General features: G+C 33.9%; 1 protein-coding gene across 4 annotated transcripts in view; it reads right to left on the bottom strand.

Moving 5' to 3' along the window:
• PCMTD1 (protein-L-isoaspartate (D-aspartate) O-methyltransferase domain containing 1) overlaps positions 1 to 24,177 on the bottom strand; it is a 69,288-nt gene that overhangs the window by 7,347 nt on the left and 37,764 nt on the right. For 3 of the 4 annotated variants that reach the window (XM_012790047.3, XM_012790044.2, XM_012790045.3), the window contains 3 exons: positions 16,551 to 16,653; positions 4,792 to 4,963; positions 3,894 to 4,017 (listed from right to left, as the gene is read on the bottom strand). In XM_012790047.3, the coding sequence (XP_012645501.1) occupies positions 3,894 to 4,017; positions 4,792 to 4,845 (178 nt within the window). In that variant the 5' untranslated portion in view covers positions 4,846 to 4,963; positions 16,551 to 16,653. Of the gene's footprint in view, positions 1 to 3,893; positions 4,018 to 4,791; positions 4,964 to 9,930; positions 11,018 to 16,550; positions 16,654 to 24,177 lie in introns of those variants that run through there. The other variant, XM_076005312.1, reaches the window with a different exon arrangement.

Raw genomic sequence — 24,177 nt, 5'->3', positions numbered from 1 at the left:
AAAAACACAGTACATATATATAGGGTTCGGTACTATCTGCAGGTTCAGGCATCCACTAGGGGTCTCAGAACATATTCCCCAAGGATAATGGGGGACTACTGTACACACACAAAAGAGAGTCAATGATATAATAATCCCCCATACACCTGACACCTACCTTCAACAATTACCAACATGGCTAATGCTATTTTATCAACACTTTCATCCTCTTTCTATCCCCACCCCAGATTATTTTGATGAAAAATTTAGACATTATCATTTCATCTATAAATATTTCAGAAGTATGATGGATTTTTTTAAAATTTGGGCTCCATTTTATCCTATTCCACAGTTATGTCATTGAACACAACCAATGACAGGTTTATTAGCTACTAAGATCTATTTGTATTGACATCCTTAAAATGCGGGAGAATGAAAGGTGCTCATTTATAGTATATTATCCATGCCATTTATGAATTACATTATTATAAACCATATTTACAATCAAGACTCTTCTGAAGGAAACTAAACTAGGAAAACTGTTAAGATAAAAAAGCAAAGACTACTGACAGAATTCTGAAGATTTTAAGTTAAACAGCGGCTGCACAGCTGTAAGTATTCTTATATAAAGACACACAGCTTATTTACAGTTAAACTGTCTAAGGCCACACTGTGTCAGAAAACTTTTTCTACTACTTCTTTTTCATTACTTCCATCCAGTTAGGGTAAACAAAGTTGTCATAAATAAACTATAATTCTAATGTTTAAAAAATAGGAGACAGAAAATAGTTTTACTTTGTTATTATTGCTGCTTTCAGCAAGCAAGGAGTTTAAGTAGGGACCAAATAACTACAGTACAGTCTTATATAGTAAAAATACAGTATAAAATCTACATCTACAAAGATGGTCCCTGACTAACAATGGTTCCACTTAGGATTTTAAGACTTCACGATGGGTTTAGGGGAGGTAATCCCACCTTAAGTCCAGGAGTTCCTTATGTCTCATGATGGGGTTATGGTTTCTACTGAATGAGTACCACTTTCATACCATTTTAAAGTCAAACCATCCTAAATGGAACCACAGTAATACACCATAGTAAGTTGGGGACCATCTGCCGGCATCAAATGCAATTTTAATTGAATTCACAGTATTTTCAATTTATGATGGTGAGTTTATCAGGACGTAGTCCTACCATAAGTCAAGGAGTATCTGTAGTCTACTAAAAGTAGACTTCATGGAAATAATCACATAGTATATGAATGCAAGTGACAATCACTTGATTCTGGTGCCAGAAAGAAATGCCCTGTACCTTTCAGTGTCCCATAGTATACCCAGCACATACCCCTTTTTTTGATTAGACTGGAAATTTAACATTTCAACATAGTAACTTAATATTTCTAATAGAATATGTCTTCCTTTTCATAATCCTTTGTTTTTCATCATTCTTATTTTTAATTTTCCTGTTTCATATGGAATTTTTTCGTCTCTACTGACTCAAATCCTTTTAGTAAGTAGCCAAAGTATATATTACCAACCAGTACATTTGGAAAAAACAGTTGAAAACATTTTCTGAATTATGAAAAGTTCAACATTTTTTAGAACTAAGTGCTTAATTTCTTTCCAAATGAGATAAAAAAAAAAAAAAAGCATGGGTCAGAATTTATGAATCTCACAAGTCTGTAAGAGTAGTCCACTGTCTCCTTTGATGGTGGTTCCTGTTAGAGCAGATTGCTCATAAAATACTTAGGTGGAGAAACCCTCATGCCCTTGACACTCCCAGAGAGCCACGCAGGCCTCTCTGCATCACCTCACTGATTCTCCCCCAGGGCTGGGTTGTAGCTCATACAGTTTTAGTGTCTAAGAGGGAACTGGCCATGTGTGGCTCCGTTGTTCCCTTCTCCTTTCCTCTGGGATTGGCCTACTTTCCTCTGGGATTCACACATACTGACTGGGCTCTGCTCATGCGTGTATTCCAGAATAAACTCCCATGGTAGGAGATTAGCCAGTGTTGCCTGTAACTGGATGGGTAAGTCTGTCTAATTTAAGGATCTGGAGCTAAGCCACATTCTCCCACCTACCCTGCTTGGTAACAAAGCTGACATTTCAATCTCTAGCTATTGGACCCCCAAGTACATCCCTTCATTTAGTAAGAACTTAAGCAGAGAAAAACAGGTGTAATTTACTGACCTTCTCAAAACCTTAAAACGACTTTTTATCAAACAATTATAATATGCCAGGCAGTATGCCAAGCACCTTACAGTTACTACTTCACATAATTTTCAAAACCACCCCAAAAGGTCCCAAAGTCACATAGCTCAAAAGAGCATAGAATGAATACTGAAAATAAAATTAAATCTCTGTATAAAGCCAGATGCCTATGAAATAAACACACTTAAAAAGAAAACTAAATTGGCCAGGAGTGGCGGCTCACACCTCTAATCCTAGCACAATGGGAGGATTTCTTGACCTCAGGAATTTAAGACCAACCTGAGCAAGAGTGATGCCACCTCTCTATTAAAAATAGAAAAATTGGCTGGGCATCATGGCACACACCTGTAGTCTCAGCTACTTGGGAGGCTGAGGCAAGAGGACTGTTTGAGCCCAGGAGTTCAAGGTTGCAGTGAGCAATGATGACACCACTGCACTTTACCCAGGCGACAGAGCGGGAGACTCTGTCTCAAATAAATAAATAAATAAATAAATAAATCAACAGGTTTATTTTTGGTAAAGAATTTTACTTAATGGTTAACAAAACTATGACATATGCAAAACCAAATAATATTACTCTCCTCTTCTTTCTCAAGGTCTCATTAGCCCCATAAGTTGATCATTCCCTTCTTGAAACTTTTCTTTCTTGATTTCAACATCTTGTGCACCCTGGTTTCCCTCCCCCAACCTCTCTGACCCCTCATTCACCAATCCATCTTCTTCTGTTTTATTTAATATCTCTAAATTTATTTGGTGGACCACAAATTCAACCCCAATACCTCTTCTTTATCTCCACTCTGTCCCTAAATGGTCTCATCCATTCTCACCGAATCACAGCTTAAAATGCCATCTTTATGTCGAGGATTCTCAATTTATACCTTCCTCATGGAGCATGTTTGCACCCACTTGACTACCTGACATTTGTACACTAACAGACAACTCACACTTGGCCAAAAGAAAATGTCTGATCTTTCTACATCTGTTTCCAAATTATGCCACTCCTAGTCTTCCCAACAACACCGAAGTTACCAGCACTCAGCTAGCCTCAAGGGAAAACAAATTCCTCTTTTTCCTTTACCCGCACTCCCCACATAGTCTGCTATTCTTCTGCCTTCAAACAACTCTATCTGCGATGTCAATAACTCTTTCCTTGGATATAAGAAAAGCCTCATATCTGGCCTGTTTCCCCTTTCTTTGGTCCTGTGATAATCCATCCTCCCCAACCCAGCCCATGAGCTTCTACCACCCTGGACCTATTCCTGGTCTGGGAATGACCAAACTCTTTTTAGTGTAAAGCCTTTTGTATTCACTTTCTCTCTGCATGGAAAATGCTACCACTAAATCTTGACATGGCAGGTTCTTTTATATCACTCTGGTCATAAGTCAGATGTTGCCTTGGCAGAAAGACCTTCCTTACCACCATACCTAAAGTAGATGCTCTTCCCCACAACCAGTTACTGTCTATCACAACATAAACTATAATTAATACATTCGGTTTTGGTTTGACCTGCCCCTTTTTTCCATGTACGCAGGTAACAGTGTGTGGCACAAGGTAAGGGCTTTATTTTTTTTTTAACTTGAATAAATCCATTAATCTTATTGGTGTAATTATTTACTTCTTCATAATCACATAGTCTTAAATCCCAAGCATATGAGTTGAACACCATAAAGCACAATTCAATCAGAATGTATGAAGAACTACTTACGGAGTCCCACAGAATCTGGTTTGCCATTATCATTCTTGCTTGGTTGCACAAGTGGAGCAAATGAAACAGCAAGGATATTTTTACTTTCCCAAGTGTTTTGTCCAGTTCGCATAATCTGTGTTAGCTATTTAGATAAAAAAGAAAAATAATAGCTTAATCTTGGCAATGTGATCACCTTATAGTCAAAATTTTGTTTTAAGGGAATAATTGCCAATAAGCTATATAATCACATTAGCATGCAACTAAATTACTTCCATTTAAATATTTACTACAAAATAATATAGAAGGAATTAAAATATTTGCTGTTAAGGTAAATATTTCAATACAAATGGGAGACCCAAATATGGCCAAGAGAGTCTGCAGGTGTATTTATGATACTTAAAAATTCCAAAACAAGGTATGAAAAAATTAATGCTCATAAATACCTGAAGAATATTTTCAAGTATTTATAGTACAGTACTAAATGAAGATTTTAAAATTTGCTTTATTAATGAAGATAAGTGGTATAAACCAAACCACAAACAGGATTTCTTTTCAATATGTTCAAAGAACTGAAGAATGCTGGAAACTGAGCAGCTGGCAGAGACCATCGCGTCCCACCGAGCGCCTCCGGGTGAGGGTACCACTGGAGGAAGCCGCTTGCCGAGCGCCAGGCGCACGGGGCAGCAGAGCTCCAGTGAAAGCCCAAGTCTTCTCCTACCACAGCACAGGGACCTTTGCTATGCTTACGCTGCTTAAATAATTAGAGTCTGGTTCAAGTTTTTTCTATACAGACAGCTCTGGGAAGAATACTTTTTCTTTAAAAATTACATGTGCCTTTCACTAAATAATATTTTTCCCATTCTTAAACAAATGTGTTTGCTACCCATGCCACTAAGCAAAAGACAGTAGAAGTTACCTGATCCTCTATAGGCATGACTAGTATGCCTCCAACTTTCAGCAATATTTTCATGTAGTTTTCATGGTCTTTCTGGACTCCAGCTCCACAATAAATTCGATCATACTGATGACTGTCAGAGGCTATCTGGAGGCAATTACCGACCACAAATGCAGGTTCACAGAACTCAAATCTACACAGAAAAACAAATATATTTTAATTCATTTAAATAAAACATTAGATCCAAAAAATTTACCATAATCCAGTCCTTTGAAATAATGAAGTTACCACTATTATCAGAATAAAATATGATTATAAAATTTTAAATATAATATTATTAAATTTAACACTAATCAAATGTATTTTTTATTATCACTGAATTTTTGGCCACAATGAAACTTCATTTAAGTTTTAAAAAAGGAATAATAATGAAAAGCTCATCACAACACCAATCTTGTGATGCCTCAAAAATAACATGATAATGATGAGAATTCTAAGGCTCAACAAATGAGAAAAGCCTTCATTTTCCACTGTCCTTTCCAAAAAAAGGCGAGGGGCCAGAAGAAATGAGAAGGGCTCATGCAATACTCCTCCCAGTTTGACATTTCTGAGGATAACAGTGGCAAAGCTTTGTCAAAAAAAGATACCAGTGTCCTGCCCACATACCCATGCAACCACTAAGATTAGGAGATGTTTCTAAAATATTTTGTCTGACAGCATTACAGTACTGGGAAAAAAAAGCATGGATACTGTTTTTCATACTGCTGCTTGTGCCCCTATGATCTCCCTAAGCAATGAAAAAAGAGAGAAGGTTTCAAAGCAAAGGTATTTTATCCCAGCTGCTTGTTCCTGCTTACAGTGTTGGTTCATGGTACATAGAGTTATGCTTCTACAAACTATCTTATTCAGATTTCTACTTTATCCCTTAAATTTGATAAACAAACTTTTGGACTCTACAACACATAATTAAAACCTAATGCACTATAAAGAAATGTAATCTTTTTATTAATTAACTCACATCCTTTCACTTTTAAGTCGATTTAAAGTTAATATGATTATATAGCAAAACACAGGCTGTTGTTTGAAGATGAAATAATTTCCATTAAAAGCTTTGGCAGGCAGTGAAAAATGAAACTGATTTGAATCACAATCATTTTTACTTTGTAAAACATATCCTGTCCTTTGGTAATTAACAGATTTATTACACAGTGAATTTCCATTGAAAGTCACTAAACAGATACATTATAAACATAGATTTAAGGAAGAATTTACCAGAAATTATACCCTGTTCCTTAACTTCTTGTCTTCTTGGTGGAAGTGAGTAAAAAGTAGGGTGGGGAGGATCTAGGGAGTTGGGGGAATAAACAGTATACACCCGTATTCTCCTCTCTACACCAATGCAGCCCTGCTATTTCTTTTATTGTAACTGCCACCTCACTGCTCATTTTTCAGGTCTCTCTTCCATCATCTTGCTCCCTACTGCACAGGGTAAGTCTGAGCTCCCAGGAGTGCCGTGTGGGGTTCTTTAAGATTCTACCATCAAGCTGGCCTACAAGACGCATAACCTGGCTCTGCTCCATGGTACATACTATACTTCAGAAAGATGAAATTATTTGCTTCTATTTCCTTTTAGGAACCATTACAAAGTATTTCCAACCCCTGTAGATATGTATGTGCTGTTCCTTTGACTGGAATATCCTTCCCCCTCCTTCTTCCCCTAATAAATGCCTGCTATCTCTGCAAGATATAGTTCAAATATCAGGTTCACAATGATATCTTACTCAACTCTTTAACAGTATCTCATTCTTTCTACTTACACAGACAAAGTGTAAACTTAATTAGGTTAAAGAATGATGTTCCATTTCTCTTTTATACTCAAGACTGGCACAATCTGATTGTCTAATGTATGGCCAAAACATAATTTTTTGACTTTTAATTAATTAGATACTGTGGATCATATGGTTTATTCGCTTTATCAAATTCATAGTAAACATCCTTTAAACAAAACAAAGTTAGACTATTTTCAATAAGGTCTGTCTAAAAATCTTCACTCTTAGAAAAATTCATTTTAAATGCTTTAATTTTAAAATATACATCAATGTTATAATTTTCAGGATGAATGTAAGCAGGGAATTTAAGTAATCAAAAAATTTTGAATTATAAGCTTTTTATCATCAAATCTGTTATATCAACTCAAATATATGCTTATCGTTTCAAAAGCTTCCTAACTAGTCAAAAATAAGTGGTAGCCTACAGAACTATTACCAAGGAAGATACTATTAAAGGTAATGACAACTTAAAATTATAATTTCTCATATTAGTGATATCTTACACATTTTTATCACAGCAAAATAAATTAGAAACAATGTAGTTCCTGACTCTAAAATCAAATGTGTGAGTCTGGGCAAGTTACCTTATACTTGTAATTGCACATACTTCCTTCAGTTAAAAACTATTTATTGAGTGTGTAATGACTGGATATACAACGGGAAACATTCGTGCCTGTATCTAGTAGAAGAGACAAGCAAACAATCCCATTCATTGAATAGAACTTACAACTGTGATAAATGCTCTAAGGAAAAGAATATGATCCCTTAAGATTGAGGATGAAACTAACAGACCTGGGGATCAGAGAAAAGTTCCCTGAAAAATGACAAGCTGTGATCTGAAAGGTAAGACAGGGTAATCTAGAGCCACACTATCCAAGATGATAGTCATTAGCCACATGAGGCTGCTTGAACCCTTAAAATGTGACTGGTTCAAATTCAGCTGTACTGTAAGTATAAAATTCACATGGGTTTTCAAAGACTTTATACAAAATACAACACTTAATACAAAAAAAGAATGTAAAATATCTCAATAATTCTTTTACATTTATATTAAAATATATACACTTTCTGTTTTAACAGCTACACAAAAGGAAAATACTAAACAACTACCCTTTTACTTATCACAGGTAAATAGTTGCTTCAAATACCTCTTAACACAATCTTCCCTTTGCAACATTTTCCTGGTTTTCTTTCTATTAATATCTCTTTTAAATATTTTTTTTCTGAATTGAATTGTATCTCCATCATCTATTACAGTCCTCAAAATACATTTATTAAATAAGTGAACCATATAAGAAATATAAATATTTTGTCTTAACTTTTCTACCTAACAACTTTGAATATGAACCCCAAATTGGCAAGTTAAATATGCTAATAATAAAAATTTCAGAGCTAGAAGAGAAACTTGCCTAGAAATAAGGTTACAGAAAAAGTATTTGCCTATGGCACTCTCTATAGTAATACAATGGCTCAATGTTTTACTAAATTGGTTACTATAATAACTGAAGCATCGTATTACAGAATACATGATTTTTTTCCCAAAATGCCAAAAAAGGCAAAACTCAAACAGCAAAAAAAACAAAAAACTCTTGCATTTAATGAATAATCAACTCTACTATAACTGAAGGGCAGGGTTTGTGTTTTTGTTTTTTTTTCTTTCTGAAGATCTCAAATAAACCACCCTTTTATTCTGGTAAATACCCAGAATGTTTTCCTTCCTAATGGAAAGCTTAACAAGTATATCCACTTCCTAAGGAGAATTACAATGGATGATTGCAGAGAAAAATCAAATCTCTAAATTCATAAATTTCTACAATGGAATATATACTTCTAACAAAAGTATACAGGGTCTTTATATTTCTATTTAACATATTTAAATTGATTCTCTTTACCAGAATACTCAAATCTGAAAGCTTACTTGAATTTGAGATAATATTCCAAAAGGACTATATTATATCTAAATTTAAAAACTAGTAAAAATTGAAGGGCATACAAAATAGGAGGGGAGTGCAATATTTTTATATGCTGGCACTAAGACATCTAGAACATAGTAGAGAAGTCATATGCCAAACACACTATTAAGAAAACCAAAACGTTATCATTTAGTAGTGACCAGAAAAATGTCTAGATATAGCAACCCATCTGAGGATTATTTGTTATATTTCTAAGTTTGGCTTAACCTTTTCTATCCATACTACATGAAACTTCAAAATCAGCTCTTCAACTGTATATTCTTTTCTTTATCTATAAAGGGATTATGGATTAATTTTCCTAATAAAGTACTTAAGATAAGCTCTGGTATTTCTGACTCAGTACACAGTTGAGAATCTTAGACATTTTGTATTCTGATACTAACATTATGACTTATTTTTATCATAGCATTTCATGTAAATAAATTCGTAATAATCAGGTTACAGAATAACCGAAATTCCACTGTTAATATTTTTTCAAAAAAATAACTGAATCCAGACATAGATGGTGGCTACCATGATATCAAATAGAATAAACTGCAACTCCTACTGCTTCTTCTAAGCTAAAGAAGAAAATACATTTTTCTTCCTAAGGCTCTTACTATCTTCTGAAAGCTGTATCTTACCTAAGTTTCCACCAAGCTACAGATGTAAAGGACATATCTTAAACCACAAATACAATTTCTGCATAATTTGGAAAACTGCAGCAATAAACTAACCAGAAGTTCTTAGTTTATTATGAAAAAGTACTACACTATTTATAAATTTACACACATAAAGTTTAAAAATAGTAAAAGAGAAAAATCTGAATTCTATCCTTTTACATCAACCACACAATGAAATATGTGAAGGAAAAAAAATGGCAAGAAGTCTACCAAAATGATACTTCATATGTGGTTAGAATTATTTGCAAAAAAATGGTTAATTTGTTCTTTCCCTAATTTTTATTCTTGACTTAGGGGTTCATTAAAATTTTATGTCTCTAAGTAAAATGAAAAGTAGCAATCATTTTTATTCTTTGAAGAAACTTTCCGAAACAAAATTTTTGAGATAGAGATGACTCATACTCCTAAATTATACTACCAAAAATGTTATCTGTATACAGAAAAAAAATTCAACAGTCCTGAGATGTGTATAATAACCACAAATTCATTCATTCTAGGTTTATAATCATCTATATTACACCTGAAGATGCAATGAATGTTCTTTAGAATCTCTTCTGCAGAGAGGGAAAAATAATTGACATACTCCTACCAAAATGTACACTGAAATCATTTAGGGGAAAGTATAGAGCACATAGATAATCTCGGTTTAGAACATGAACACTTGCCCAAAATAACTCCAGGATTCTAATCACTTACCTCAGAAGTGGTTTTCTTTATAGGTGCATGTTGGAACATCTTCACCTTGAGATGGACAGATGATTTCGTTCACAGCAGGAACCTTGCCAACTTGCCCACATAATTCTTTTGATAAGGTGCTAGGAGATCAGGGTGACCTAGCCTTGCCCTGTAGCTTCCCTCTTAGACGGATAGTCTAGGTCTAGGAGCTGACTGAGAGTAGAAAAAACAACATTCCCCTTCAATACGCTGTTGGAGTGGGGGCTAACAATTTGCACACCTAGTTTATCGTGTGCCACAGGATGCTGTCATCGAAGTTTTAGACAATTATTCCAATGGAATAAAGGAATTTCAAGGACATGGTAAAGAAGCCTACCTTATTCTCACACCTCATCCAAAACAACCTGCCAAATGAATCACAAAAATTTCTTTTTCTTAAAACATTTTGTCAAAATACACATTTAGAGTTTTAAGAACTATGACTACTTTGTTAAAACAAGACAAAACTTTAGACCTTTCCATTGAGAAGAAAACCAACGGAAATGTTAAACTCTTGACCTCCAAATATACTTGTATCATTCAAAGATTCTTACAACCAATAATGAAGCTATTGAATTAAAATTAAACAAAAAAACCAAAACTTTACCTTTTCAAGTATTTTCTCTTTCAAATGCATCAAATTCATCTCAGAATAATTCAAGCATTATTCACAGCAATGTGTTGAAGAATAAATACAGTAATGTTTCATTGAACAAAACATGAGAGAAATCCCTAAGACCAAAACAATCTCTAAACATTTTAGCAAGAAATGTGACAGGTAAGTCATATCAAGGCAAGCCTTTGTATACTTCAACAATTTCTTCTCCTAAAAATGTGCTTGAAGCGCATAAACTTTTCCCCATGCCATTTCTAACATATGTTATGATAGCCCTGATGACTATTTTCAAGGATTTATCTGTCCAAACATTAGAATGTTTGTCATAATTATGTTTACAATCTGTAACAATTGTTATAAAACTACTTATAAAACTACTTTTGAATGTTATTAGCATATCAAAATGTTCAAAGATCTGAGAAATATTGTGAAATAATGTTGAATATATAATCAATTATATATAGTAAAACTACTTCAAGCATACCATAATCCTCTTAAAGAAGAGATAAAAGTTGACAACATAGAAGCATCTAATTTTCAAATGTAAATCATGTGAAAATGAACATATAATTTAAAATAAGGATACTAGATACTGCCATACATCAATTAAAAAAAATCTTCTAAAATATGAAAGACAATTTTAACTCTACATTTAAAACTTATACCTCAACTAAATTTAAGGAATACGTGGCACCTCTTCCACACATCCCTGCCCCCAATAAAAATTCATGCCTTAGCTAAGTCTCATGAATGAGACTTAATGAACAGAGTAGGTGTGCTCTTTAACATAAATGCTATAGTACATTTAACCACATTAATATCATTCCTCAATTCTAATCTGAAGGAAATAATGAAAATAAAAGTGCCGTTTCAATTTTCCTATCTGATGCTAAGTTGCTGAGCTGTAATTCACTGATCGCAGCTCATTGCCGGGAAAAAATATTAGAAAAAGTCAGTGTTTACACTATCATATCCTAACCAGAACTAAGTAAAAAGACTCCCTGGCTCAGGTCATGACCTTCGCATCTAACCCTCCATTTTCCCATCTGGGGAAGGTGAACACTAATATTGCCTCTAGAACTGTGGATAAAGCATTTAGAATGTTTAATGGCACTTAGTGAGCAGACAATGCATGTTAGACGCTATTTTTTTTAATCGTCTCATTACTGTTTTCATAACTCATATCATGACTCATTTATATGGCAAAGCATATAGAGACAAAGGAATTCCATTCATATGGAATGAAAATTCCTAATAATTCAAAATACACTGCACTCATTTGGCTACTGATACTAGAGTATTTCCAAAATCATAGCTACAGTCACATTGGAGAGGAGGGATATAGATCTATTAACCTACTGCCTTACAAGGAAATGGCCCTCTCCAAAGTATGCATTTTAGGAAGCCAAATCAATGACATGCATATATATACATTACATAAATACATATATGTAGCTATAAATAAATAGTATGCTCATCACCAATTTAAAGTATTTATAAAGTAAATGTTTACAATTCAGGCTCCTTTAACTAACATACTCTTCCAAGTAACTACAGCTGAAGAGATTATTTTATTTACCGTACACGCACAAATACTGATTCATATAACTGACCTTCCCCAACCACCTCCTTCCCTTACAAAAGCCAGACAAATAAGGGCCTTTAAAAACAGGCAAATCTAAGGCCCCGAACTTGTCCAGCTAAAAACAAGTTGTTTCAGAGTGTATGTCAAGAGTAGAACAAGAGTCAACAGCAAACTATGAACAGCAAGCCAAATCCAGACCACAGCTTGTTTTTGTAAAGAAAAATATTAATGGAACACCTCCACGCTCATTTATTTCCATGGTGTCTATGGTTGCTTTTACATTACAAATGCAGAACTGGGTGGTTGGGAGAGAGACCACTTAGCCCAGGAAGCCTAAAAGATTTATTATCTGGGATTTACAGGCAAAGTCTGCCAATGTTTTGGAGGACCCTTGAAATCAGATCATTTTCATAAGAGATTTACAGTAAATTTGGGAATACCATAGATATCAAAAGAAAAATCAGACATAAGAGTTCCCCCTTCCCTCTCATCTCCAAGTACAGTAAATTCAGAGTAGCTTCTCCAAATTATTTCATTTGCTGATATAGTACTAAGAAATACAGAGTTTAAAAGTACATACATTATAATAAAAATACTTTTCTAAAGAAGGAATACTACTTTCAAGACCATGCTTTATACAATACAAAACATACATTTGTATTTTTTAAAAAGGTGATCTTATGATATATATTATAATGCTGATGAATTTATGGATTCCCCACCACCACTGTATTTGGGAGTTCATTATGATTTCAAATAGATGTAAGAAAACTTTAGAATGCAATATAAATCGTAAGTGACATAACAAAACTTTTGAAAAAGGACCTGATAAAAAAATATCCAAACCAACAGGATAAAGAAGATTGGAAGAGTATTAGGTTTTAGCTATTTATTCTTTCTATGTTACACATAATCAAGGAGAATCTGATACTAAGGAATACATAAAACAGCAATTAATTTTTCTCAGTTATTTTATATTTTGTTAATTAAAATGTATTTTGATGACCTGTACACAATTAAATAAAATAAAACTGCTTAGAAATGGGATTTTAACAACAGTGACTGCCACACTAGGAAAAATTTTTTTCCTAAGCCGATGGTGTTTTATTACAAAAACAAAATAAAAACTTGGAAAACAAAACATTTCTTTCTAATTCAATGAAAAATTAGTTATTTTTAATTGTTTTCTGTGTGTGAGTTATATGCAACTTGAAAAATAGTTCTCACGACTCCCAAAGTGAAAAGATGTTTGAGTTACATACGCTTCATGAGGCCCTGGGTTCAAAACTACAGTGAGTTAAATACAACTCACATGGCAGTTAATGTGTTAAAAATCACTTTGCACAGCAAGTTTATTAAAATTTTCTTAAAACTTGAAAATAAGTGGAAATATTATTCACAAATACCAAGAAAAATTACAAAAAAATCATCCATATTTAAGATGGGAAGAAAAATATTCTGTCTTTATAATTTGTCACAAAAACCAAATTGTATAAAAGGAATAAAAAAGAATCCCCTGAATCCAACCACTCACTACTTTATGCAAAATGAAACATTTTCTAGTATCTACTACCTCTTTGTATGTAAGGTACTTTACAATCTGAAACTATAACAGTAATATTTTAGTATAGTATTTGAAAATTAGGAAAATAAAATTTCCAAGTGTCTTTCTCAGACTAGTTTGTAAGAACCTGTTTCAAATAAAAGTGGTAACATTTTAGAAATAACTACAAGGTCCTATTAATTATTGTAACTAAAACAAAACCATTAAAGATTATAGAGAAACATTTAGATCAGTCATATCACTGTATTTTATGATTCATCATTTTATGAATAACAAACCTATATAAACAGCAACAACAAAAATAAAACCCAAGAAACATAAGCTAAGGAAATTTGTTCATTTTACAATTATATGAAAACAATTTTAGAACATTTAAAAAAATTGAGATACTTAAATATAGTCCATAGATTAACATTCAATTACATTAGCATATAAATGCTTTAAATCATGACACATTTTACTGTTTCCCAGGACTATACACTTGTCAGCAAAAAACTAGAGCTCCACAGATAACCTGAGCAGAGTTGCTTCAGTGATTCGAGGTTCTTCCTTGAGTATACTCTACCGAATTAATGACCCAAAATTAAATTATCTGCATTTTCATGTATTAATAGGTAAAATGTATTAACTAATATTTAACAGACCTTACAAGAGACCTTAAACATTTGCTTTTACTAATTTTACTTTTATATTTTCAAAGTTCAAATGTATTCAAAAGGCCTTTATATATATATTAAGTTTCAACATTAAAACAAATACTTACTATGAATTAAATTCAACAAAATTCTAATATAGTTCTAATAACTATATAAAAAATCTATGTCCACATCCTAAGCACTTACCACGCTAGTAATCCTAAGACAGAGAAATGATAAAGACAAAAAGGAATGCAAAAACTGAATCCCAATTTCTTATCAAATACCCTCTGTCAAATGCATTTTTCTCAGGAATAAAATATGAACACAGTAAGCACTTGAAAAATTATTCAAAATGTGAATTAAATGTTATTTATAAAGACAAGCATAAATAAGGTAAAGGATAGTGTCCAGCAAATTAATACAGAAAATTCAAGTAACTTGCTCAAATCCATTGAGTTCATTACAGAATAAAATAAAACCTGAGGATTTCCCAACTCCTCTAAGCCTGCCTGACTGAGGTCTTTAACAATCCAGTTACAATCACACCTAGGTAAAACACAAAACCTCACCTTTCCTGTAAGCACTGAACATTTTGCTACAGCACATCAGTGTTCTGTTCTTCAACCAATCAAACGCCATTCGCCAGAAGATAAATACAAACTGGCAATGGCAAAGAGGAACGAAATAAAAGTGCAAGGGGAAGGGGCGGAGGGGCAGAAAAAGGGAGGAAAAAGGAAAATACACTCCCCTGAAGATATTTACAGGGTCTTCTTGGGTGCTTCTCTTATGGCATTGCCCCTCTAGAGCAGCAATCTAGAGGGTTCTCTCAAGAGCAGCAGTCCCCAACCATTTTGGCACCAGGGACTGGTTTCATGGAAGACAATTTTTCCACAGACCTGAGGCAGGGTATGGTTTCAGGATGATTCAAGCACATTACACTTAGTGTGCACTTTATTTCTATTATTATGACACTGTAATATATAATGAAATCATTATACAACTCACCATAGTGCAGAATCAGTGGGAGCCCTGACCTTGTTTTCCTGAAACAGACAGTCCCACCTGGGGGTGATGGGAGACAGTGACTGATCTGACAGGAGGCAGAGCTCAGGCAGCGATGGGAGCAATGGGGAGCGACTGCAAATACAGATGAAGCTTCCCTCTCTTCCTGGCTCTCTTGGCCTCCTGCTGTGTGGCCCAGTTTCTAGCAGGCCACAGACTGGTACTGGTCCACAGGCTGGGGGTTGGGACCACAGTGCTAGAGGAAAGCTTTCAGTCCTGGTCCAGACTCCCCCATGTTTCTCACCTTAATGGTCACAGCCAGGGACTGAAGATGGGTGAGGGCCTACTCCCAACAAGCCAAGTGGGAACTCAATGTTTTTACACTGAGATTTTGTTACTTAAAGTGACTATGTTCTAAGCTGTGCGTCTTCTCCCTTTTAAGACTTTATCTCTTTGAAAATAAGATAAGTCATACACACACAAAAATTTAGAGATGAAAAAGCCCTCCAAATTTTACATAATTTCACTGAGTTTGTGGATTTCAACATAATAGCTCCTGCTCCACAGCATCACCAATGCACAATTTTAGTAAGATTACACACCAAATAGACTTTCCCTGCCATCCCAAGGGCCAAAGCCTCTGTATTATGGGAAGTATGAGTTCAAGACAATGCTTTTATAAACAAATTTCTCAAAAACAATCCTGTCACAAGATATATCAATGTATTTCTATGATAACTTCTTCTGGATATATTACAAAGTAGCTAAATATTTTAAAGAAAGTTCTTTGTATGATGACAGGCACCACCCTTAGTTTACAATTAAAGAGGACAGAACTACTAAATTATTATCCAAAAAGTATAAAACCAGTACTGGAAAAGTACTATAATCACAAGCATCTTTATGTTGTATCTCCAGAAAAGATACCTGCATGATGTTTAATGAATGGAATACTACTAATAAAGTGGCAGTAGCATAAAATTACTAAATAAAGGTTATTTATAATTTACTATAGAATGGCATGGAATAAAAATTATAGCACGGATTTTCTTAATTTTTTTCTCATTTTATAGTGCACTGATTTTTGCTGCATCAATTGAGCAATTTAGGATCAGTAACAATGCTGAAGAACAGACATGTTGCACATATCTATTTATTAAGTGCTTCCAAACAAAAACTATAGATATAAATACTTACTTATCAAAGCTATCGCTATTTTTGATGAAGCTCTCCAGTTTTTCCTTGGCATATTCCACCACATCTGAATGAAGCTCAATCCCATGATTTATTCCAAAAGGACCTGCAATTTTAGCATTTTTATAAAAAATATTAATGCTATGTCCTTACAGAGAGCTCTTTCAGTTTCTGCTCATTTACCTATCATAGGAGCTTACCTATCATATTTGAAAAGGGCTTGAAATATGCAAATAACCTGCTAGCCACGGTCTTAAAAGTTGAATGAAAATCTATGTACAACGCTTTAATGTAAGAAAGCGAGAAAAAAACCAAACAGTTCACCTGCATTTTCTATAAAAAGAATGCTATTATTCATAAGGTTGAAACCTATAGAGTTCTCTCAAAGGAGTAGCTTATCTGGCAGGACACGACTGCCAAAAGAATCATATTTCCATATCAAATTTAAGTTCCTTACCATTATTTTCATTTATGGTTTGCTAAAAATTTGTTAATTCTAAAATACCTGAAATCATGAGTTGACACAGATATATGACTCAGAGTATTTGTACTCCCGGACAGTAAGTGCTAAGTCCCTTGAAGGCCAAGACCTGTGCCCTCTGGAGCTTTCAGTGTCTAGCAGAATCTGACCCTCATGTTCCGGAATACTTCACACTTCTCCTTTGGTATTTCTTTTTACACAAGCATGGATGAGATAACCTCCCAGGAAAAGGGGAACAGGGGAGAGCTTTCTCAGCCCCTGGAGACGATATTGGGCTGGTGCTTTTCCCACTGTGGTAATAGCTCATTGAAAATATGAGGACTCATTTTCTCACTGTACATACTATCTGCCTCGTGAACCCGCAAGAAAGTAACACATAATCATATCTAGTTATACTAGTTCATTCTCAATTTATGAAATTGAACCAACCAACCATGTTTTCCACTTAACATTTTTGTTTTACTGTAATTTGAGATTGGCCTTTTAGGGAAAAGTATATTATTTATTTTCAGTTTCTTTAGGAAATACTTAACTGAATGTGTCCCCTACTAAATGTCTAAAAATATAGTACATACTGGAGTTGTTCCTACTGGCCACTAAGAACTTTAAAATAACCAAAAAAATCAGTCATAAATTATGTTTGAATATTCAAAGTGTACGTGAAAAAATGGTTTGCAGTCTAGAAAATATCTAAACTATAAAAACTTGACCAAAATGTTCAGGTATAATCTTCAAGCCAAAATCAGATAAGGATAATGCTTTAACCTACTATATTCCTATCCTATTTAATTAGTATTCATTTGTTTTTAAAAACTAATTTTCCTTGAAAAATGTACTCAGATAAAACAAGATATTTGATTTATCCAACCACAAAAGACAGAAGTATCTTCCTTTCCAATGTTTTTATACTTTATGAATTCTGATTGATGCAATATTAAATGCTTTGTTTCTCATTTGTTTCCTTTACTTACAAACTATTAGCCTTCATTGAAAACAGGAATATATTTAAGTTGGAAAATCATTTAAGACCCTCCTGTAATTCCTGATTACTATAAAATGAGTAAAACTCTCATTTTTTTTCTAAAATAAAGTGGCAAAAAAAATTAAACTCAGAAAATCATATGTAGTGATATCACTTTTTTATATATTAAATCTGAATATTCTGAGAAGTTAAATTTACATAGGGGTCAACACATAGAATGTTAGGAAAAACCAAATAAAGTCTCTTCATTTAAAAAAAATTCAAATTGAACTATAATTACTTAACATTATACACACAGTAAAAAAAATATTTTCCTATGAAATGAACCTAATTTTGCTTTTATCCTTTTAGGGTTATCCATTGAACATAAAACATTAAGAGAAATTTTTATATTTTCATTATCCATTAAGAATTTAGTTAAGACTAATCAGCCACTTTTATGAAAAAAGAGAAATAGGACTGCATAGATAAGAAATCAATATTAAAAAAGGTCAATATTGCTGGCATTCTGCATTTCTTATAAGATGAAATACATAAGCACAATAACAAAGGAACTAAGAATCTGGAAATCACAGCTTCTATGCCATCCTTTAAACTGCCTTATTAACAGAAGAGTCTGAATTTTATAGTTTTAGACTAAAAGAGACCATTTAGATAAGTTATTCCTCACTTAAAGATGCCACTGATTTTTTTCCATTCTTTTTTTCTGCTTTTTGTCTAAAACCAAAAGCAAAGTGGCAACTTTTAGAAATAAGGTTTAAAGTTTAAGAAAATTTTCTAATGTTTCTTCACATTAACTTTTCATAACATCTTGACGCAAAATGGTTAGTAATGAAAGATAAAGATAATTTCATTAACATATAAAGGATTTGTTTTTACAAACAATATAAATACACATGTAGAAAATATCTAGTGCAAACATCATTTATGATTTTTAATGAATGAAACTTTAATTTTAACATATGGAAGCATATCTTTAATTATTACTACTTAATATGAATAGCAATTAACATATTCAAAAGAAAAAATACATTAATAAAAGGCTGAATTTAAACAGCAATGTTACCAATATCTCATTTATTTAGAATGCATATACAACCAAAATACATTAAATGTACTATAAAAATGTAGTGCAATGCTGATTATTACAATTCATATCTGACATCTGTATTAAATAGAACAACAGGAAAATAAAACAGAAAACTGAAAAATCATACATAGCTGCTTCTGAGGAAGGGGACTGAGAGATCTAAGGTGAGAAGGAGACATTTTCATCATTATATGCTTTTGTCTAAAGTGTGTTTCAACCATATGCATGTATAACTTTTCCAATCAAAAAAACAAGGAGGCCGGGCGCGGTGGCTCACGCCTGTAATCCTAGCTCTCTGGGAGGCCGAGGCGGACGGATTGCTCGAGGTCAGGAGTTCGAAACCAGCCTGAGCAAAGTGAGACCCCGTCTCTACTATAAACAGAAAGAAATTAATTGGCCAACTAATATATACAAAAAATTAGCCGGGCATGGTGGCGAATGCCTGTAGTCCCAGCTACTTGGGAGGCTGAGGCAGAAGGATTGCTTGAGCCAGGAGTTTGAGGTTGCTGTGAGCTAGGCTGACGCCACGGCACTCACTCTAGCCTGGGCAACAAAGCGAGACTCTGTCTCAAAAAAAAAAAAAAAAAAAAAACAAGGAACTAGTGAAAGAGATGAAAATATAGTGTGTAAAAGCTCAAATAAACAATATATATATTTAATAGAAAGGTACAAGTTATCAATGCAAAAAGATGAAATTGTTTCCAAAAGATGTTAACAGGCCAGATGAAGTATAAATTTGACTTTGCATTCAATAGATTCCAATGTTATTTTGTATTTGACAATGCAAAGATTTTTTCCATAAGGGTTATTTTGTAACATATATTTTAAAAAAAGAAAAGAAAATGCTAACAGTTGGCCACTACCTTTAATAGCTAAATATCAAAGAGAAAATAGGAACATATACAGAAGTCAAAGTTTATTAAAACAAACAGTTTATTAAAAATACCTAGGTATCCTATATAATATTAAGAAATGATTTTTAAGGCTAGCAAAAGCCTGTTAATTGAGAGCAATAACAAATAAAATTCCAGTATAATAAAATCTAGAAACTGTTTTTCTTTTATAGTAATTAGATCTAATCTAGCTCATTTATCATCTACCAGTTAGCCAAAGCTTATCCGTAAAGGTCGATAATTATTAGATTTAGGTATGAAGTGTCTATGCAATACTTGTATTTCTAATTTACATCTAGGTCCACTCCATGTGATGTCCAACAGCTTGACAGCGTGGTGCTGACAGGCAGAAGCCTGTCCGAGGCAGGCCAAGGGAACTTGAGAACTTCATACTACATATGAATGTACTTCAACTCTGTCTTTTAGTATTTTGTTTAAAGCTAAGTTACAGAACACATGGGCAAAAAGTACTTCATAATACATAACTAGAAGAGCTCTAAAGATGAAATAATTCAAGATCCACCATTTTAGTCGAGGACTCTAAGTCAAAATATTCGTGTGGTGAGAAAGATAGTAGACTTAAGGTCAGATGTGTTGGTTTCCAACACTGGTTCCTCCTCTTAACTGTTGTAAAATCTGAGACCAGTTAACATTTGAAGATATTTCTCACTATATAAAGGGGTCCCTGGGAAAATCATACAAAGTATGTAAAAGTACTTCACACACTATAAAATACAAGATGGTTAACAAACCACTGTGAGAAATTATGGTGTGCTCTCTCCCCATAGACAGAAATGGTTAGTCTCCAGAAGATCATAACCTATATAATTGTTTCTTAACCCTGACTGCATATTAGAATTACTTGGGATTTTTTTAATTGAATTTTTAAAATAAATTAAATTTCATGCCAGCATTTAAGGAGGCCAAGGCAGGAGGACTGCTTGAGACAGAGAGTTCAAGACCACCCTGTGCAACAGGGTGAGACCCCATCTCTATAAAAATATTTTATTCTACTGATGGAGCAGGGAAAAAAAAAAGAAAAAATTAGCCAGGCCCAGCTATTCAGGAGTCTGAGGCATGAGGATTTCTTGAGCCCAGGAATTCAAAGCACAGTGAGCTAAGATCACACCACTGCACTCCAGCCCAGGCAACAGAAACAGACTTTCTCTTTAAAAAAAAAAAAAATTAATTAATTAACTTTAACTTGATTTAAATTGTAAATGCCTGGGTCCTACACCAGACAGGTAAAAGGGAATCAGTCAGATGTGAACCAGGAACTGCAATTAATCCTAACATGCAACTAGAGTTACCTAGCACTAGCCACACACTCCTAATTAAAAAGCCCAATCTAAACGATTTTGAAAATCCATCCTGGGCTATTCAAATCTCTATTCTCACTGATAAAGTAATATCAAGAGTTAATAACTGCAAGTAAAAGCATTATGGCTAAAACTAAATATTTACCACAAGGGGGAGTAAGTGAATAAGTTATTTGGTTTCTATGAAACAAGTATAAAGTCAATGAGAGCTAAAATATATACGTAAAAAAATCTTTCGAGAAATTACAATAGTATTTTATTACTAATTCTAGTTTATAAAATAAGGTATCTTTGGGAAGATTTAAAAGTAACTTTAGAATTATTCAGGACAGGAACAGGTAAAAAGTAGACAGGAATAGATTTCAGTCTTTCTTTCCATGGATATCCTGCGGTACAATGTACAGATATAAAATAGTCCAAAGGTAGGTAAGGGAAAGGGAATAAATGGAATTAGCAAAAGGCTAAGTAATCACTAATTAGATAATTAAGAGACATTGCTCTACTATTGCCATTTATTAAAATATATTTAATTTCTTAGTTTCTCCCATCCTATTATACTACACTGAAAAAGTATACTAAAGACAAATAGTATCAAACTTCTACTGAGTATATTGCCATGTTAGCTTAACCATTCTGAGCTAACAAAAGTAGAGACTTTTTTCCCTGCTCTGTAGGTTTGAGAAAGGCCTCATGACACAAGTCCTGGAATTTACTAGAAACAAGTTCCAGTCCTTTTATAGGCTCCTCTTAGTCTATGAGTATGTAAGTGCTTCTTTCTTTTCTTACACACGAATCTTAGAAATATGTTTACAGAAGATCTGAAAGTGTTAAACAGAATGTTTAAAAAGCTAATTTAAACAGCTTCAGATCTTGATCAAAATTATTTCTAATATAATCATTTTCCCTGGAAGTCATTTGCGTCAGCTCTTTCATTCCACTGTATATTTATTTGTGAAGTACCTGAAGATACTCAAAGCCAGCATAGTGATCAATTCATACAGATACTCAATAAATACCCACTAAACTAAATAAAGAACAGCCAATAAGAGTAATACCGTACCTCTACTGCTAATTCAGAAATAACATGTGCAATTTCAAGGGTGGGAGATGTATCCTGTGCACTACTATACCCTCAGCAGCTGGTACGGGATCTAATATAATCAATACTTCTTTAAAGAATGATAAAGTACATAAACATAGTTATGGTCTCAAATTTTAAGGGTTTACAATTAAGAATGAGGCAAATAATATATATAGGCATAAAAATGTATATTTTTCATGTCTTGATTTTAAAATATATTGGCAAAAAAATAAGTATATGTCAAATCTATTTTATCTTAGAGGATGAAACATTTCACAGAACTAAATAAGTACATTCCACTCAAAATTAGTTTCTTATTAATTTGTTTGGGCAGGCACAGTGGCTCACACCTGTAATTCCTGCATTTTAGGAGGTCACAGCAGGAGGACCACTTGAAGCCAGGAGTTTGAGACCAGCCTGGGCAACAGAGTGAGACCTCATGTCCACAAAAAACTTTTAAAAATTTAGCCATCTGATAGAAATCTTTTAAAATGCAATAAATATGTTTCTCTTATTCCTAAAATAATTGTTCCTCAGATTTCAAGACAACTATCATCCCAATAAGCATCACATGAGTATCATACAAAAATCAAGGTATCCTCAGAGTTCTTTTAAAGTTATTATCAGTAGGAAGATAACTAGACAACATGGAGGACAGGAAGAGGGAGGGAAGGAAAATATGTCCAAGTGTGCCTTTTGATACTTTTGAGTCCTCTCATGTCACCGATTCTACAAAATAGAATTAAAGAGAAAGGAGAGACTGATGCTCAAATTTCTGCCTTGAGTAACTCAGAAGAAAAAATACCTTTCACCAAGAAAGGAAACATAGGAGAAAAAAGAGAGTTTGTTGAACTTTCTTGTCTTGTGTGGAAGAGGGGAGGAAAGGACTAAGCTGGGGACAAGCTGAACTTCTGGAATCTTGTGCACACTGAAGAAATGACACATATTTTAGTGCCAGCTTGTGAGCGCAGCCTGGAAGGTCAAGAGTGTCCAGAGCTCAGCAGACAGAGGATGGAGGTAAGAATCTGAACCCTCTGTATGCATATGTGACTTGAAGACAGAAGAAAGATCCACCCTTCACTACAGGCTAAAGCCAAAGAAATTCCAAAGAAGGACAAAGAAAGCATTTATAAATGTAACACACTGACACTTGAAATCCAAGGAAAAAAATCCTTGCAAGGGTGTGGGAGGGTGGATGGGCTGAACCTACAGGAGCCAAACCCAGAGAGAATGCGAAGGTAGGTTCCAAATTGGACCAGGAAGTCCAGCAGGCCAAGCAGCTCTGCCAACTCCAGACTACCTGGCTCTAATCTAAGACATTTAGTCCAACACCCAACCCAGCCTAGGGAAGACCGCATCACAGACAATTCCACAGGTGCCAGCTCTTGCACTGGGAGGCAGAGATTCACAAATTATTTTAAACATAAGGAAATATTCAGAAAAGTTTAGTAATATACAGTTGATTGTCATTTGTTGTAGTGATGTTCTATAAAATCCAGCAAACACTGAATCAGCAAATACTGAACTACTGCATCTAGATGAAAGGACAGCCTTGGTAATAAACTAACAGATAAACTATCAAACAAAAAGAGGAATAAACTTGCAACACATAATTGCCCCTTTGAAGAGAAAACTCACAGTACAACTACCCCCTTTGTTTTGTTTGATCAACCACCTGAGACTAAACTCATTGTCTTTAAAATTAAAATTGTTTCATTTGGGTTTCAATTTCACAGCCTTGAAGAGCCCAAAGTGAACAGCAGGGGTATGATCTCCCTGTTCCA

The sequence above is a fragment of the Microcebus murinus genome, chromosome 7 (assembly GCF_040939455.1).
Source record: "Microcebus murinus isolate Inina chromosome 7, M.murinus_Inina_mat1.0, whole genome shotgun sequence".
NCBI lineage: Eukaryota > Metazoa > Chordata > Mammalia > Primates > Cheirogaleidae > Microcebus > Microcebus murinus.
The sequence above is the reverse complement of the archived record's forward strand: the minus strand, read 5'-3'. Positions and strand labels throughout refer to the sequence as shown.